Source organism: Lycium barbarum, chromosome 4 (genome assembly GCF_019175385.1).
Source record: "Lycium barbarum isolate Lr01 chromosome 4, ASM1917538v2, whole genome shotgun sequence".
Lineage (NCBI taxonomy): Eukaryota > Viridiplantae > Streptophyta > Magnoliopsida > Solanales > Solanaceae > Lycium > Lycium barbarum.
In genome coordinates this window covers 14,241,496-14,261,802 of record NC_083340.1, presented here as the reverse complement: position 1 = coordinate 14,261,802, position 20,307 = coordinate 14,241,496, and the positions used below count along the sequence as shown (strand labels likewise).

At 34.1% G+C, this 20,307-nt stretch overlaps 1 protein-coding gene across 1 annotated transcript; it reads left to right on the top strand.

Annotated features, from left to right (window-relative positions):
- Positions 1 to 15,226: 15,226 nt before the first annotated feature.
- Positions 15,227 to 17,696, top strand: LOC132635286 (transcription factor MYC2). The gene has a single exon (XM_060351615.1). It carries the CDS (start codon positions 15,417 to 15,419, stop codon positions 17,409 to 17,411), a length of 1,995 nt encoding a protein of 664 aa, XP_060207598.1. The 5' UTR covers positions 15,227 to 15,416; the 3' UTR covers positions 17,412 to 17,696.
- Positions 17,697 to 20,307: the final 2,611 nt, after the last annotated feature.

The window sequence follows — 20,307 nt, the reverse complement described above, 5'->3', positions numbered from 1 at the left end:
TTTTGCAAAAGTAAAGGATCATTGTTATCTATACTTTCTGCTACTGTTGCTGAATTGCTTGTTTCCACCATTGCTGCGATCTGTGCAAGCTCAACAATGGCAATTTTGTGTTATTTTTTATTTTTATCAATTCTTCTTCCAAATCAAATAGAATTCCCGATCTCGTTGCACTGCTCTGATACCATGATGAATTTGCAGTGATTTGCAGCGAAAATTTAGTGAAACATTGAATGTAATCAAGGAATTAAGATCAGAAGATATTTTGTGAGTAGAGAGAGAAATAGTAGAGTTACTAATTTCATTGACTTTTGTTGAATGCCACAGATGACTTGCAATGTGATATTTATACTCACTTTCACCGACCCCGCTAGTCACATGACCTGCACATGACTTAACTAACTGAGTATTAACTTTTCTAACAACCTTCCTAACTATCTACTTAAGCACACACTCTCATTATTATTAATGATCCATATACTGTAATTCATCATTAACATTTAGTTAACTGGAACAATAAGGATAAATTTGACAGTAAAGTAATATTTTTCTTAAAATATCTAATATTTTTAAGAATAAATTTAATTTATCAAAATGAGTAATATTTGGAACGGAGAAAAATAGTACTAATAATTATTAATCACCTCAATACTCACTCAAATGGAAGACATTGAAGAAACTAGGGGGAAAGATTGTTCATGCATGGCAAGGACAACCTTGAAAAGAAGAGAAAAAGATGGAAAATCATGCCATGCTTTTTCCAGTTTAGGATTAGTCAGGTTAGTGATTTTCATATCAATTTGAGCTCAAATGATAATAACTAATTAAGGCTTATGGTCAAACATGACTTTCAAATAACGAAGTTAGATTTTTCAATATTGATTTTCTGAATTTATTTCACATTCACAGCATAAAATAATTTTCACACGCGCAGTTAAAATTACTAATCAATTATAGATTTTACTTGTTATTAATCACTTTATTGTTCAGAAATTAGATATAATACAAATAGATACTTTCACTTAGAAATACAAAATTAAGAATAAAATTACTCGATTTAGCTGAATAATTTATAAATTTTTCGAAAAGCAAACACATAACATAAAAACAAAAAATCTAAGCAGGGTCCATATAAAAAGATTATGAAGATCGTAAACACTAAGCAAAAAGGACATGCCCCATGGCTTTTATATGCAATTAGGTGTGACAATTATTAAATGAGTTGTCTTTATTACACTAGTCACCTCACATGATCGATATTCAATCAAGACACTCAATCATCCATGCGAAACAATTACAAATTACTTTTTCATATCATCATTATCTCTTTTTCTATTTAAATCAAAAGAATATCACTCTCTATATCCTCCATTACGTGCACACTTTAAGGCAGGAATAGAATATTCAATTACTAAACACCTCAATTTGGTGCTAGTAATTAGTCATGTACTGGTTTTATGCCTTTTTATTTTATCTTCATTATTGTACAAAATCATAGTAGTTCCCGTGTTTTTTGTTCAATCTTGTTTTTTTTTTTTCCTTAGTAAATATATTCTTCAATCTCTAACATTATTTTACATGTATGCTATAGTACTGTTTATCATTTTCTATGCGTACTACTAGTAGGGAAGATGTCGATTGATCAAATTTGCACATTCGCGAATAAAGTCATACAACATTATGTCAACTTCAATATATAAATCCTCTCAATAACGTTGTTGCGTTACTACATACGCCATTTATTTTCGAACAAGTTTTTCTTTTATTTATACATATTAACCTAGGTATCAACAGTTTAGAATTGAGGTTGAGAGAAATGGCAGGCACAAAATTGTGTCTAGAATCGATAAATATGAAGATACTCGATGTCTGGACAATAATATCGAAACAAAACTTAACTATAGGCATCTATCCAAAACCAAGGAGAAGATTAAAAAATATTACAAAAAAAGAAGACAAAGAAAATTGGGAAAACTGAAGTGTCTATATCCATGAGGCAAAAGAAGGGTTTGATGCTCTAATTACGTTTTTTCTGCTAAATAAAAAATGTTAATAAAATTAATTAAATGAAAGATTTTATTAGCAGGGGAAAAATAGTTGAGCTCTATTTTGTTCCTTCAATAATAAATGATTAAAAGAATAATTCAAAATAAGATAAATTAGTATAATATCACAAATTATAGGTATAATCGGTGTATGAAGTGAAAATTGGAGGAAGGTCTCAGTATATACATATATATCCCTAAAGCTTTTCAACGAAGTGAGAAACATGCAATGATTGCAAATATGCAATGGTAGGATGTCCTTAAATTCCAGGCGGGCCATGTATCTTTTCTCACCATTCTTTCCATACCATTTACATACACACACGTAGACACACATCTGCCCGCATATTTTTTATTTTTTATAAAAATATATGACACTTGGGAGGTAAGAGTGTGTATTTTCTTACTTAGGTGGTGAAAGCTAGGAGGAGCATAGGGGGTCCATGAGATAACAAATTAAGGGATTGCATCTTCCCCCGTTAAAAATAAGTTGTTTCTTTAATTAGCCTATGCATAAGCATCTTAGAATTGTGCGGTCACTTATCAACGTACTATTGATTGTTGAGGCAATTGTCACTATTTCTTCCTAGACAGTAGACATGTAGGCCTTTTGGCGTAACAAAGCAATACTTTCTCCTCCCATAATAAGTAGGTGCCAAAGAAGAATGAGAAGAAGCCCCAAAAAGAGCAAAAAAGAACATAACCTCCTATACGATAAACAGAATAAAACCCGATTAGCGAGTTCCGCGCGACGGGTGTTCCACTTTAGTCAAAATCAGTCATATTAAAAAAATTAATAATACAATATAAAATTTATTAAATTATCCCTATGTAATAAAAATAAATTATTTTTTTCTTTTAATTAGAACATGCACAAGTAGTAATCCTTTTGATATTGAGAATCCAACAATATCAAATTACGATATGACTTTTCCAATCATCATTTGAATGTTACTTTAACTTGTAAGTTTTTGTCTAAGGGTAGAGTTGGAAAAAACTAGTTAATTTATGTCTTGGTTTCCTAAAGTGACACTTATTATGAGACAAATTTGTTTGGTTAAGATGACATTTATTATGGGACGGAGAGAGTATAGTATAAGAATTATGTTAACATGTAAATACTTTCTTCGTTTTTCCTATAATTTATTCGTTTCTCACTAGCTAGTTAAGACGTACATCTTTTGGTACTAATATTGTAAAAAAAAAAATCAACTAACGATATTCTTCATATTGTTAATAAAATAGCAAAAATTATTGACGAAAACATTCTAATTACTCATCATTATATAGAAAAGTATTTACAGATACCATATAAAGAAATTCACAAACACCCGATATTACATTTAAACGAACAATTTAACTTTGAGAGTCATAAGTTATTAAGAAATATACATATATATCACTTAATAATCATATCACTTGACCATTATTAAGTGATAACCGTTTATATACTAAAATGTGTTATCAAAATATTCTCGCATTAATCATTTAGTGTAAATTCTGCATATCCATAATATTGTTTTTGTCGAAGTATATATCTGAAACAACTATATATGGTTGGAATTTATTTGATGAGAATGTGAAGTTGTGGAATTGTGGTGCAATGAGACGTGACAGCGTAAACCGTCTAAAGAAGGCCCCAAACACATATGCAAATTATAGATGCAGCAACTACAATAAGGACAATGAATTATTGACAGGAAAAAAAGAACACATGCACGTTTATAATTGTCAGGCTTGGACTAAGTGGGGCTGATCTTTTTGATAAATGTCCCAACTCCCAACATATTAAGGAGCTGTTCGCCAATGAGAGTTATTGACCTTTTATCCTAAATAATTTTTCGCTTTCTTTCAAAATTAATGTTTGATTATAATATTTTCAAATTTGGAGTTGGATTTCAAATTTAAAAAAGTGCTCCTAAGATGTTTTTAAACTCCATCGTCATAAACTTTGAATAAAGTGCCCTCATCTTTCTTATGCAAAAAATATAACCAGACACAATTCTATCTTCAACTCCAATTTCAAATTTCAAATAAAATGAAATATATTTAAAATCCTTGCATATAGAATAAAAGAAATAACACAAAATATTTTAAAAGATTTGGTCAAGTGCGCGACTCTCAGAATTGCTTGCAATCGCACTAAGGATGCACTAATCTTAGTAGTTGCTTTGGGTTGGTCCTTTTTTATGACTGGTGATACATTGTTTTCAATTCATTGACGCTTTCAGTTGTTTGATTAATTTGAGAGTTGTTTCCTAGAAGTATTTTACATGAGATTTTGAGAAAAAGAGGAAAAGAAAATGTACAGGATCAGAAAGTTCTGGAGACAATTATCACTATCAATTTAGATGAAATTTTTGAAAATGGGGATGTAAAATTGGGGAAGAACTTGAAAATTTTCAAAGAATGTGTAGAACACGCCATTTAAATACATTTGAAGGTAGTGAATGATTAATGCATTATCACTCATCGAAAGGTTAGAAAATTGGCTCAGGTCGGTCATCTTATATTGGATCTGTCTCTATTAGATTAAATATAAGAAAAGCATTATAATATAAAGTAAAAACTTATCACTTGTCAGAAGGTTGGGGTTTCAATAGTTATGAATTTTGTGTTAAGTGTTGGGCTAAAATATCCCGAAGGTACTATTAACATGGTGTAATATTGTACGCTTTGCGCCTAGCTTGCATGATATTACCAAAAGCTTAACACCATTAAGATTATCAAACACCTTATAAGTAGCTTACTTTTCTTTTCAGCTATTAATGTGAGATTTTATTCACGCACAACCAACAATCTCTCTCTCGAATTAAATTTGACACGACCCATCATCATTCACAGACTAACTTGGAGATAAACTGTGTCACCCACATCAATCGAGTATATTTAAGACACCAAAGCCCACTAGCTACCTTTTTTTTTTTTGTGTGTGTATGCGTCTTTGAAGCTAAGGATAAAGGTAAAACACTGGCGCGTAGATGGGCAAAGGCACTAAGTCAGGCCTTACACCGTCATTTCACCATCTACATACTCGTCTCACCGAACCATGACTCCGATACCAGTTGTTGGGTTTAAACAACCCAAACATCTTTAACATGATGTGATATTGTCTGTTTTGAGCCAAAGTCGCGTGATTTTTTCTAAAAGACCTCACATCATTAAGGGTATCTAACACCTTATGTATCAGTTATAAGTAACTAATATTAGACTTTATTCACACATACCCAACAAAATAACTTCTTTCAATTTTTTCATTTACGTACTTACAATTATTTTTCATTGATTTAAGAAGTTCAATTTGGTATCGGGTTCTTTATTTAAATTTCCATGAGAAATGTTTGATTCTCTGGAATTTGAGCTCTATTCAACTGTTGTCAAACTTCAAGAGAGTAAGAATCTTTTTAATGGGGAAAAGATAACAATATGATGATGTTAAGCTTTTTTAACCGTTTTGGGTCTGTGTAATTTCTTTGGTAATTTTCCCACAGGGGTTTAAGATTATTATATTTGATGGGAACACTCCATCTCAATAATAAAATATATTTCAAATGGGTAAAAATAAGATGTTGGGAGTCTGTTAATTTTGAAGAACAATCTGAACAAGCTCTTCAATAATAAGGATATATTTTGGACCAAATTTAGGAAATGGAGAAAAATGTTCTATTTCTCATAATTGAGGAGTAAATATAAGCTTATAATATTTATAAGGATATATTTAGGACTAACTTCAAACGGTTGACAAATTTATTCCATTTTTCATAATTTAGGTACATTTCCGGCCCCCTTTCCCATAAAAAGATAATACTACTATCACATAAATTGGATGAAAGTAACATTTTTAATCCTTCCTTCATTATTGGGGAGGGTGGCCAGCCGTGACGGATTCAGGATTTTCACTCAGGTTGTTCGAAAAAACAACAAAAGCTAAATATTAAAAAATAATGTTATCGATAGGAGTCGAACCTAGGCTACTAGAGATAATTTTGAACACCTTGGACCAATTGGGCTAACCTTTTGCATTTTTTTAGGGTGTTCAAAAGTTAATATATGTATATAAACACAGAAAATTTACCCTATATATGTACTATAATTTTTTCCGAGAGTGTTCGGGTGACCACCCTATAAATCCGCCCCCGGTGGCCAGGAGACAGACAACAAGTTGGTCTATTTGTAGAATTGAATTTCATGTTGTGTGGGGGAGAAGTATTTGGTTTCCCTTGTAGCTGTTGGAAAAATCTAAGTTACTTTTGTTGGCTGCTTTAATTATACGAAAGCTGAATCAGAACTCTTCGTTGTGGGACTTCCATGGAGAAGAATTAATGAGGTGGCTGTCAAACAAATTACTTGGGTTATTAATGTCAGTTTTAAGTCAAATTTCATTAGCGTCAAGTGATAAGAAAAATGGAACTTGTTAGAAAGTATTCGTATATTATTATTATCCTTTAGAAAGCCTTTGAAGATTTTAGTTCAAACCTAAGACTAAAGCTCTGGACAAATGAAAATCCATATTGCATGATCAAACAGTACTGACGAAAATACAAGAGATCAACAGTACTAAACAACCCAAATAAATAAATAAAAGTTGTAAATTACATAACTTTTCAATTTATTTATGGAGTTTGACTCTTTTTTTTTTTAAAAAAATATGTAATTTTAAAAACTTGTCATGAAAAATATAGAATTTATTGGACTAGAAGGAAAATAGATGGAGTACACGTTACGAGTTTGAATTTTACACTGATTTGATGTTAGTTGAATTCTTGTTAGTTTTTTCTTAAATTACATGTATGAAGATAAAAAATAAAAATAAAAAATCGAAGATAATATCATGTTGGTCAAACATGATAGCTTTAGACCGGAAGTCCAAGAGACCGAGTATGGCATTTCGTAGCGTGTTTCACGTGCAGCTGCCCCTGCGTCAAAAATGTACTAAACGGATTTATTTATATTTTAGTTTGTTACTACTACTACTACTACTACTTAATTAATTAATACTAAAAAATAAAATAAATTAATCTAGCACATTGCACGCGCAAAAAATATGGATATTGATAACGTGGATTTTGTCTTTTTTCATCATGTCTGCACACGAGTTAATTTGGTCCACCTGCTTTTACGTTCACGTTTTGGTTAGGCCCAATTGCTTAGTGGGCCCATCGAAAGTGTCAGAATGATATTGACCCGTGTGCCACTTGCCGCGTCAAAAATCTTCTCATGCTGAAAATGGGATGTTGAACTTACTAGATGTAGTTAAAAGTATTTTCAGGTGAAAAATGGAAGGACTTATGTTTTTCGATTTTATCTCACTCACTGGAAGACCTAGAGCCCGTTTGGATTGACTTATAAGTTGCTTATAAGTTATTTTCAGTTTTTTTGAGTGTTTGATTGGCCAGTTGAAAGTCATTTTATGCTTAAAATAAACTCAAAAAACTAATTGAGCCCATTTGACTTAGCTTATCTAAAGCAGCTTATAAGCTGAAAACAACTTATAAGCTAAAAAAAAAAATAAGTTAGACTACCCCAACTTATTTTTTTTAATTTATAAGCTGTTTGTAGCTTATAGGCATAAGCCCATCCAGGCTCCTAGAAGAAAAAGTAAAGGAATTTTCATGCAGGTCAAGTGATTTTCTTTGGCATTTCCTTTCAAGGAAGACCTTGAAAAAGGAGATAGTCGTTAGTTTGGAGCTCATCAAATGCTTGCTTGTAGAATTCATTTGATTAATAGTGACTTTCAATCGATAAGTTAAACATTCTGATATTTAAATATATTTGGTGTAATTCGACAAGTACTTTTCATATACTTTTTTCACTGACACATGCTCATTGAAGCAAATTATTAGTAATTGATCTTTAAGTAATTTTAATTGGGTTATTAGTTCTTTACATGTCGTGTGGTATCTGTAATGGCTCGCAGGCAACGTGAGTGGACCATGATTCTCAGTAATGAGATTTAAAGAAAAAAGGCAACAAATATAATTGTTTTTGGTTGAAAAAGGGAAACAATAAATATAAATTGCTAAACTCTGCAAGCAAAATCAAGAATAACGATTCTGATCCGCTTAATGTTTAGATTTAATATTAATCTGACTAACCACATGGACATCAGAAAAAAAAGCAATTGAAAATATATTGTATCCAAGCCATTTGATATTTAATTTTTCAAACTTGTTGCTTCCAACCTAATCCTTATAATCTTTCTTTAATTACAGCAATTTGGGAGTTGGTACACGTTGAAATACATACAAAAAAGCACTTGCCTTTTTTATTAAATATACGGAAAAGGCTCAAATTTGCCGTCTAACTATTAACGAGTGACATAAATGAGCCATTTCTGATAGTTGAATGACATATTTAAGCCTTTTCCGTTAAATATATATAGTTGTTATAATTATGGTCTATGGAGATTATAAATATCGTAAGCACAAAGCACATGGCCCATGAATTTAATGCAATAGCTGTACCACTTGATATTTAATCAAGGCACCCAACAATCCATGTAAAATATTGAACGCTCTGTGGAATCTAATTACCAATTACTTTTCTAGACATCATTATCTCTTTCTTGATCAAAAGAGTCGATACCATCTATTTGCACTCATTAAAGCGGGATTCAAATATATTTAATTAGCAATTGGGGCTTCGGAACATAAATTGCTCAATCCTTTTGATTAGGAAACTAATAATCAGATTAGTCTCATGAATTCGGAAGGAAATTAATAGAAAGGAAAAAAATTCAGGTCAACGCTAGCTCTTTACGATCTATAAAGGGGCATATGATGATGGATTGAGTTTCTTTTATGAGTTTATAAGCCAACATAGATATATCAACGTCCATATTTTCTTTAGTTTAGTTTTTCTGTAATTTAGCTAATTACAGAGTACAAAGACTAGTTTTTTGCTTAACTATCTAATAATTGGAACTTATAACTGATCTAACTAATTCAGATTTATATCGCGTAGCATCGATTTAAGGAGGAAATGCTCCATAACAAGAATTATTTCATTTTGAAAGTACTTCAAACACACAAGATCTCTGATTAAGGGCGAAAAAGTTACAATCCATCGTAAGTATCACATTTCTTATAATATAACGGGAAAAGAACGTGCGCCCCTCCTCAAACCAATAATCACTCGCCATATCCTCATTATTTTTATACCCCCAGAAAAAATCAAAACTATTTACCCGAGTTGCCCCCCAAATTATGATATGAACATGGTATATAAATATTCTGAGATGGTATCATAGAAGACTGCTTCAGTCCTTCTCTTAGTCTCCATGATATATACCATGGTATATAAATATACTGAGGTGGTATTATGAATATACTGAGATGGTATTATGGATGATCATGTTCATTTATTCAAAAAGACACACATTTCTCGAAAAAAAATCTCTATGATACCATCATCTTATATACATATACTGTGATGGTATCATGGAGGACTGCTTCAGTCCTTCAATGAGACACTCCTCAGGACCATGGTACCATCGTGGTATATAAATATACTGAGATGGTATCATGGAAGGCTGTTGCAGTCCTTCATGATACCATCAAGATATATAAATATATTGCGATGATATCATGAAAAAAGAGATTTGGGCGAGGGGGTATGTCGGGTAAATAGTTTCGACCGATTGGGTGAGGAGCGAATTAGGTTAGAAGGGGCATGGGGCGGGTAATTATTTTATATCTTAGGGGTATTTGGTGTTGTTTTCCCTAATACAACGTCAACTATTCTTCAATCATAGAGTATTTTGATTGTACTCAATTAGCACAAATTACACTCTGTCGCTTGAGATATCTCGATTTTCATGTTGTACCAATTCTATTTTCCAATTGTACCAACAAGGTGAAATTCTTTTCCCCCATTATGACTAGAGAAAGTTCCTTTAATTTTAATTTTAATTTTTTTTGACTTTGTGGTGACAGAAGTAAGAAAACAACAACATACTCAGTTTAATTCTATAGGTGAGTCTGGAAAAAATAGGATATACGCAGACCTTAACCTACAAGTATTTCTCTTTATTTATCACTCCAACACCTTCCCCCTCCCCCCCCCTCACCCCCCAACCACACACACCCTCACCCAAAAAAAAAAAAAAAAAAAAAAAAAAAGGACGACCACTTCCGAAACATTTTTCGTTATCTCAAGTACATTAATTATTTCATAATCCCTCCAGTACGATGGATCGAGGGAGACATTATTAGTACTTTCTGTTTATCTAATATATTCATCTTTTATGTCTTATATCTTTATTCATGTTTAAATTTAAAAGTTCTCTAGTTCGCCATTTTGTTCTCTATCTTTTGTTTACATGTGTGTTATATTATTGTCACCACTCACCACCGATGCATATTAGCAGGAAGCTGTTGATCAAGTTTTCCTTAAATTCTCATCTTCTCTCTTTTTCCCTTTTGCTACCTAGGTATAAACAATTAATTAGGACAAAGATCAGATAAATGACAAGAATGGAACTTTGAAAGTACGTTCCTTCGTTCTCTTCAGTGCATTCTTCCATTAGTACGTTGTGTTTATAAGGATTAGATTTCTTGTAAGGTGAATGGGGTTATTTCAAATTATTGTTCAAATGGGTCACTCAACTAGTAGTTACTATCTCATAAAGTCACTTTTCTTCCCAATTTCATTTCTTTTCTACAAAGAAAATTTACTTTCTGAGATAATAACTATTAATTAAGTGACCATATGAGAATCAACTCGTTTTTATTAATATGTTCATCAATTGTTTTTGTGTATTCGTGTACAAAAGTATTATTTCGCCGTCTTGTTCTTTATCATTTGTTTACATGCATGAATGTTATATTATTATCGTTATTAATGCATACTTATATGAAGGTGTTGGCCGATCAAGTTTTCACATTGGTATAAGGAAAACATACATTGTGTTTAGGATGGATAAACAACAAGATAAATGTTTAGACAATAATATCGCAACAAAATAGAAGCATCTATTTAACGAAAAATCAAAGAGAAGATTCAAAAAACAAGAAAGACAAAGAAAATGGAAACTAGTGTATATGTCCAGATTCCAAAAGGCCATGGATTTGCAATTACGCCGGAAATGGAGCGACTTTTTCTTTTAATTTGTGTTTGTAAACGTTTAGCCCTTGTTCAATCATTTCTATCATGTAGATAATATTGTAATATAAGAGTGTACGTTGCATTTATAGATTGTGCAAAAAGTAAGTCAACCTAAAAACCAATTGCAAGCAACTGTAGGAGTTAGTAACCTAGAAAAATGGCTAGGTGACTTATCAAAACAGATTTATATAGTTGAGGTACACGCAAACTGACTCGGGTATTATAGCTATTCAAAAATAAATAATAGATTGATCGCTTAGTAAAATTGATACGCCACATTGATGCACACAAATTAATATCGAATTGGTATAGCTCTGAGAATAATTGTCCATCCAACTACATTATTAATGTACATAAGAGCAATATGTTTCCTGTATATAATTAGCATGATTCGAAAGCTTCCTTAATTTCTTATGTGAACAGAAATCTTATGATAAGACTACACATTGCATTTAACTTTTTAAGCCGATCAACATAGTCCACTAATAAATGAAAAAGGGATTACATTAATACATAACAAAAGATTTCCTGATCTTGCTCCTCTTTTCGATCGCTTTTTCTCTTTTTTGTCTTTATTTTCCTCTTCTAAAAGGAATTCAACAATTTAATGGCGTAGCATTAAATAAAAATTAAACTATCAGATAGGAATCCAATAATGTTTATAACTTACTTTGGTCGTTTTATTTTTCATTAGATATATTCTTTTTTTTTTTTTGGGGCGGGGGGGGGGGAAGAATATATTTCTAGATAAACAAACCCGAATAAACTAAAGCAGAAAATAGTAGTGGATCAATTAAAAAATAAAAGTCACGTTATTTGTACGCCAGGCATACCACCAAAACGTGTCATAAATAATTTATAGCAGAAAAAAAGAATTATTCAAAACTTTTTGGAAATAGGAACAAACATAGAGGGACCCTCGTCGTGATGCCAACGCATTCCAAATCTGATTTTTTAATCTTTTTCATATTTTATTATATATTGATTAGCCTTTTCTTCGAATATAAGGATAATGATTATAATTATAATAATTTTAAAATTGTAATAAAGGTAAAACGTCATGCTAATTGAATATTTATTTAAGTAAAGTTTAAAATAAAATTGTTAAACAGTAACGAGTTTTGGCCACTTCTTGAGGAATGCAGCCGACGATTACTGCTCGGCGGCTCTTTAATTAACTTGTTGCTTGCTGCTAGCTAGAGTAGTTAAAAAGGAAAAAGACTAGATCACATTTGAATTGGCTTATAAGTTGCCTATAAGCTGTTTTCAGCTTTTTTGAATGTTTGGCTGACCAGTTTAAAGTTATTTTATGTTTAAAATAAGCCCAAATAATTGGACCCGTTTGGCTTAGCTTATCTAAAGCAGCTTATAAGCTGAAAACAACTTATCAGCCAAAAAAATAAGTTGGACTACACCAACTTTTTTTTTTTAGCTTATAAGCTGTTTTTTTTTAAGCCCATCCAAACAGGCTCTAAAAATATTTACCCGTTTTTTTTTTTTTTTACGAGGAATATTAATTACTCCATCTGGTCTAAAATATTTGAGGTTTTAGCCTCTAAAAATTTATCCAAAATAATTGATGTTTTACAATCCCAAGAAAGTATTTAGTTCTCTTTCTCAAATTTGTCCTTGATACATTCTCATATCCCCACAATAATTATGCCAACCTAAAAAGATAAGAAAACCATAATTAAGAGCATTTTAGTCAAAACCCTACTTAAAATTTAGGAGTTAGTGAATTTCTTAATCCGTGTGTCCAAGTTTAAAATTTCAATTAGTTTGTACTGGAGAGAGTACAAATTAAAGCTAGTTAGATCCTTTTATGTATTTTTCTTAATCGCATGACACTAGGGTGTTCTATTTTATTAGGCGTTTGACTCTGAATTAAGTAATATTAAAACAAATTTAAGAATTTAAATTGATCTGAAATTAATTTGTAATTTTTAAAGTTACATTACCTGATTAATTGCAAATTCAGATTACCAGTCAATTTCTTCTTAAATTTCTTCCCCTCCTTTTTTGTTCTTCTTTCACTTTTTCTTCCTTTCCCTAGTGCTAAGTATAGTTTTGGAATTTGGATTTATGAACTAGAATTCAATGTAGGTAAGCAAGTGTCTTTATCAAATAGGTTATAATTGCACTTTGAGTAAGGTTTAAATATTTATTGCTGATAAATTAAGATGTTACTTTACTTAATTCTAAGATAGACCATACTTAATTCTAAGATGGACCACTTTTAATGGCTTTCCTTTTTATTTTTTTCTCCTTTGGAAGGTAATTCATCCGTCCAATATATTAAAAATATATATACTGTTACTTATCTGGTTTGATAAACTAAGAGATAATTTATCATTTTATACCTATTTTATCTTTATTATTAAATATTAATTATTTACAATTCATTTCTCAATTAGTGAAATGACATATAATAATTAGGGATGATATAGTAAAATTATAATTTTATTTATTGCTTATTAATCAAACATGAACACAAGGTGTAAGCAACAATCTCAAAGACTTTGATCAATTTCCCTGTTTGCTTCCACAATACCACCCAAGTAATAATTTCCAACTTAGAAAATTGTCTTAATCATATAAAGTACTCCCTTCGTCTCAATTTATGTGGTATTTTAGTTTTTTGAGAGTCAATTTGACTAAACTTTGAAGCTAAATTGAATTAGATTAACTTGATATTTTAACATTAAAATTTATATATTTGAAAACTGCATGAAAAATACTATAAGTTGCAACTTTTCTCATATCAATTTGATGAAAAAATACATCCTAAAATGATGGTAAAAGTTCATGCAGTTTGAATCTCGGGAAGCGAAAAGTGCCACATAAATTGAGATAGAGGGAGTAGTTAAATAAAATAGTAAAATAATGGACACTAATCAGGCAATTATTCTTCGTCAATAATATGGTGTGCAACATTCTAATTCACCAACAATTCAAAAAAACTAGTTTTTAAGTAATTTTTATTTATCTACGTATACAAATACAAAAATGTTTATAATCCAAGATCAACTAAAAACAATTAACTTATGACTTTTCAACTTATAATTTTTTTGATTTGACCAATTTTCTAACTATTCTATTTTTAATATTTTACAATTTCTCAAAATATTCTTTCAAGACAAACCCCGCAATTCATCTTTTTTCTTGCAAAACTACTTTCAAATTATATTTTTGTAGGTAGCTTTTACCGCATTTTAGTTATTAATAGAAAAAGTTCCTTTTACTAAGCACACCAACAACTTATTGTCAAATTCAATACTTTTGTCTAAATAGTTTTAATCAAATACGTAATTTATTTATATAATTAGCATCAACATTTAAAAATACGCTTATCAATATTTTTTTATTAACTAAACAAAACAGGCTCTAGATATATTAAATGAATTAGACTCTAATAAATGCACATATTTTCCTTTCCACAGAGAGATCAATCTGGAGCTCAATTAAGCTTGTTAGATATAATTTACTTAACTATCAAAATGATTAAACGGGTATTTTAATAACTAAAAGCTTAAACATTAAAGTAAAAATATCTTTAGTTTATTTTATTTCCATCTTTACAATCAAGTCCTTCATAGCAGATATCGTAAATTTATTTTTTGCTGAAAATGAAGTTGTTTCTCTTTAATTTCTAAGCTGAAACATTGAACTGTTACACTTTTGACACTGCAAACTCATAAATGAAAAGGTTTCTAAAACGGTTATTAGATAATATCTTCTTCTCTAGCTTTCTAATTTCCAAACTTCAAATTTTTATTTGAAATAGAAATAATCAACAGATTGTTATCAAACAAACACTCGTTTAAAATAATGATAAAAGACTTCTTGGAGTGACGTTTTGTGGAAAATTATCTTTAGGAAAATTAGAAAAAAAAATCGTTTTCTTTCTACAGTTTTTGAATACTGTTAGTTGAGATATTTTTGGTTTAAGGGGTAAAAGAATGTCTACTAGTAGGAAATAAAATAGCAAAGATCTGTGGGACTCTGGGAGTAGTAGAGTTGGCGATTAATCGGGTGGGCCTTCGTGGAACCCGCTATCCTTTGTCCACGCTCTTTCCTCACTTACCCAAATTCACCTCGAATAAAACCCCAAACTCAAATTCCACTCAACCAGCAAAACCAAATCCTTTAAGCTTTCCAATTGCCTTATCATTCTCTATCTCATATCTCTCCACCACATAGCCCATTTCTCTCTCTCTTCACCCATTTCTCTCACCACCATTTTCATCTGTTTCTTGTTGTGTTTATGGAATGACTGAATTCAGCTTACCCACCATGAATTTGTGGAATAATAGTACTACTGATGATAACGTTTCTATGATGGAAGCTTTTATGTCTTCCGATCTTTCATTTTGGGCTACTACTCCTGGTGCTAATTCAAATCCTCTTCCTATTAATAATAATAATACCCCATCTACTACTCTTCCTCCTTCTTCTTCAACTTCCACTATAACCGCTTCGGCCGTTGATGCTTCGAAATCCATGCCGTTTTTCAACCAAGAAACGCTTCAGCAGCGTCTTCAAACCCTAATCGACGGTGCTCGTGAGACGTGGACCTACGCCATCTTCTGGCAGTCGTCTGCCGTTGATTTCTCGAGCCCGTCCGTGTTGGGTTGGGGAGATGGGTACTACAAAGGCGAAGAAGATAAAGCCAAGAGGAAACTACCTGTTTCTTCTCCTGCTTATATTGCTGAGCAGGAGCATCGGAAGAAGGTTCTCCGGGAGCTGAATTCTTTAATTTCCGGAACACAAACCGGAACCGATGATGCTGTAGATGAAGAAGTTACCGACACTGAATGGTTCTTTCTTATCTCCATGACTCAATCGTTTGTCAGCGGAAGTGGGTTACCGGGTCAGGCTTTGTACAGTTCGAACCCGATTTGGGTTGCCGGAGCAGAGAAATTAGCTGCTTCACACTGCGAACGGGTTCGTCAGGCTCAAGGATTTGGGCTTCAAACCATGGTTTGTATTCCTTCAGCTAATGGTGTGGTTGAATTGGGCTCAACAGAGGTTATAATCCAGAGTTCTGATCTCATGAACAAGGTTAGAGTATTGTTTAACTTCAATAGTGATTTGGGCTCAGGTTCATGGGCTGTGCAGCCCGAAAGCGACCCGTCGGCGCTCTGGCTCACTGATCCATCTTCCTCAGCTATGGAAGTTAGAGAGTCTATAAATACAGTTCAAACAAATTCAGTTCCATCAAGTAATAGTAATAAGCAAATTGCCTTTGGAAATGAAAATGGTCAAAGTTCTTACAATCAGCAACAAACAACACACGGATTTTTCTCTAAGGAGTTGAATTTTTCGGAATTCGGGTTTGATGCAAGTAGTAATAGGAATGGGAATGGAAATTCATCGCTCTCTTGCAAGCCCGAATCGGGTGAAATCTTGAATTTTTGTGATAGTACTAAGAAAAGTGCTACTAGTGCAAATGGGAACTTGTTTTCGGGTCAGTCCCAATTTGGGGCTGGGGAGGAGAATAATAAGAACAAGAAAAGGTCAGCTACTTCTAGAGGAAGCAATGAAGAAGGAATGCTTTCATTTGTTTCTTCCGGTATGAAATCCGGCGGAGGCGGAGGTGAAGAGTCTGATCATTCTGATCTCGAGGCCTCGTTCGTGAAAGAAGCTGATAGTAGTAGGGTTGTAGAGCCTGAAAAAAGGCCGAGGAAACGAGGAAGGAAGCCCGCTAATGGACGGGAAGAACCTTTGAATCACGTCGAGGCAGAGAGGCAAAGGAGGGAGAAATTGAACCAAAGATTCTACGCGCTTAGAGCTGTTGTCCCAAATGTGTCCAAGATGGACAAAGCATCGCTTCTTGGTGATGCAATTTCATATATAAACGAGCTGAAATCGAAGCTTCAAAATACAGAGTCAGATAAAGAAGACATGAAGAGCCAAGTAGAAGATTTAAAGAAAGAATTAGCGAGTAAAGATTCAAGACGCCCTGGTCCTCCACCACCAAATCAAGATCTCAAGATGTCTAGCCATAATGGAAGCAAGGTTGTTGACTTGGATATAGATGTTAAGATTATTGGATGGGATGCGATGATTCGTATACAATGTAATAAGAAGAATCATCCAGCTGCAAGGTTAATGGCAGCGCTAATGGAATTAGACCTAGATGTGCACCATGCCAGTGTTTCAGTGGTGAACGAGTTGATGATCCAGCAAGCCACAGTGAAAATGGGTAGCCGACATTTCACTGAAGAGCAGCTTAGGATAGCATTGACATCCAGAATTGCTTAAACACGCTAAAAAAAAGACTTTAGCAGTAGATAGATCTGTTAATTTAAGGCTCTATGTAATGTTTTTGTTATCAAGTTAGAGAGTAAGATGAAGGTTATCTAAGTGTTATTTTTCCACTTGAACCTAGGTTTATGTCGAAATATTCTTGTACATAAATGTTAAGCCCGATAACACGAAGTCGGGCTTTAGTTCATGTAATTAGACATAAATTTTCAGCATCGTCTTGTCTGTAAGATTGCATCAATCCTTTGGATATAAAAGAAGAAGAAATTGATGGCTGGTGAATTTGATTTTGCAGCAATTGTGGTTTAGTTGTCGTGCTGCTTACCTCTATTGGGATTGTTATATCCAAATTTGAGCTGCGTTAGGATTTGGAAAAATATTTTAAGCAATTCATTCATGAGAAAAATGTGGCGAGTGATTTTAGAAGTGCACCATTTCTTCGACACAAACTTCTTATTCATTTCATCACATTTTGACTAAACTTTGAGGGTTTATTTCATGAGAATGATTGGAATTACATATACAAACGAGTATACGTTACAAAAACTATCATCTTTTCCTATAAGTTTGTTAACGTAGCAAATAAAATATGAAAGAAGGAAAAAGGAAATTCTTATCGATAGGATAAGGTGAAAAAAGGAAACTACAAAGAATTAGTCCTTCAATTCATTTGGCGGCTTGCTCGTTTATATTATGACTAGGAATAATCGCACCGTCCGAATATGTCTATTCATTAGGATCAAATGCAGAACTAGGATCGTGGTGAGTAGATGAGGAAGAGAAAGAGGGTCGTAGACGACAAGCCTAGGATCAAATAGGGGAGTTTGACCATGGTGCCCTGGAGATGGGGGAGAAGTTGAGGGCTATGGGAGCTTGGGAGAGTAGTGGGGAGGCGACCAACATGTGGGATAGGACGGCCAGTTGCATTAGGGAAGTAGCTAGAGAGGTGCTAGGGGTCTCGAAGGGTAGCCGTGGTCAGCACTGAGGGGACTGGTGGTGGAATGGAGGAGTTCAAGAGAAGGTGGAAGCAAAAAAGGTGGCGTATACGAAGTTGGTAGACAGCAAGGAGGATGAGGAAAGGCGAACGATTAGGGAATTGTACAAGTTGGCGAGGAAGGAGGCAAAGTTAGCGGTTACGGCGGCAAAGACAACAGCTTTTGAACGCCTCTATGCAGAACTAGAGGACAAAGGCGAGGATAAGAAGTTGTACAGACGAGCCAAGGCGAGGGAGAGGAGGGCGCGTGACTTGGATCAGGTCAAGTGCATCAAGGACGAGGATGGCAGGGTACTAGTGGAGGACGCTCTCATTAGACGGAGATGGCAGTCATACTTCCACAAACTCTTGAAAGACGGAGAGGACAGAGATATTGTGTTGGGAGATTTGGAGTACTTCGAGAGGTGTCGTGATTTTGGATATTGTAGGAGTATAAATGTTGAGGAAGTTAAGGGTGCTGTTCGTAGGATGAGTAGGGGAAGAGCGACCGGGCCCGATGAGATTCCTGGGGAATTTTGGAAGACTGCAGGCAGGGCAGATTTAAAGTGGTTGACTCGACTCTTTAATGTCATCTTTAAGACGGCTAAGATGCCCGAAGAATGGCGATGCAGTACAATGATTCCATTGTACAAGAACAAGGGCGACATTCAAAGTTGGAACAACTACAGAGGGATCAAGCTGCTAACCCACACTATGAAAGTGTGGGAAAGGGTGGTGGAGATGAGGGTGAGGAGAAGTGTGTCTATCTCAGAGAATCAGTTCGGATTCATGCCGGGGCGCTCAACTACAGAAGCTATTCACCTTGTACGGAAACTAGTGGAGCAATATAGGGAGAGGAAGAACGACTTGCACATGGTATTCATAGACCTAGAAAAGGCATACGACAAAGTGCCGAGAGAGGTTCTATGGATATGCTTAGAGGCTAGAGGTATACCTGTGGCGTACATTAGGGCGATCAAGGACATGTATGATGGGGCCAAGACCAGGGTAAGGACTATGGGAGGAGACTCAGAGCACTTCCCAGTGGTGATGGGGTTGCACCAGGGATTAGCTCTTAGCCCATTTTTATTCTCCTTGGTGATCGATGGATTGACGCGGCAAATTCAAGGTGAGGTGCCATGGTGTATGTTATTTGCGGATGACATAGTCCTGATTGACGAGTCTCGCAACGGGGTTAACGCTAAGCTGGAGGTTTGGAGACAAACTCTGGAGTCTAAAGGGTTCAAGTTAAGTAGGATCAAGACAGAGTACTTGAAGTGCAAGTTCAGTGATATAGTGCATGAGGCTGACGTGGAAGTGAAGCTTGGCACTCAGGTCATACAGAAGAAAGATAGTTTCAAGTATCTTGGGTCTATTATACAAGGAAATAGGGAGATTGATGATGACGTCACACACCGTATTGATGCAGGGTGGATGAAATGGAGGCTTACCTCCGGAGTGTTGTGTGACAAGAAGGTGCCACCGAAACTTAAAGGCAAGTTCTACAAAGTGGTGGTTAGACCAACTATGTTGTATGGGGCGGAGTGTTGGTCAGTCAAGAAATCTTATGTTCAGAAGATGAAAGTGGCAGAAATGAGAATGCTGCGATGGATGTGTGGGCACACTAGGAGCGATAGGATTAGGAATGAAGTCATTCGAGACAAGGTTGGAATAGCCTCAGTGGAAGACAAGATGCGGGAAACGAGGCTGAGATGGTTTGGGCATGTGATGCGGAGAGATGCAAATGCCCCAGTGCGGAGGTGCGAGAGGTTGGCCAGCGACGGTTTCAGAAGAGGTAGAGGTAGGTCGAAGAAGTATTGAGGGGAAGTGATTAGACAGGACATGGCGCATTTCCTGCTTACCGAGGACATGACCTTAGATAGGAGGGTATGGAGGACTCATATTAGGGTAGAAGGCTAG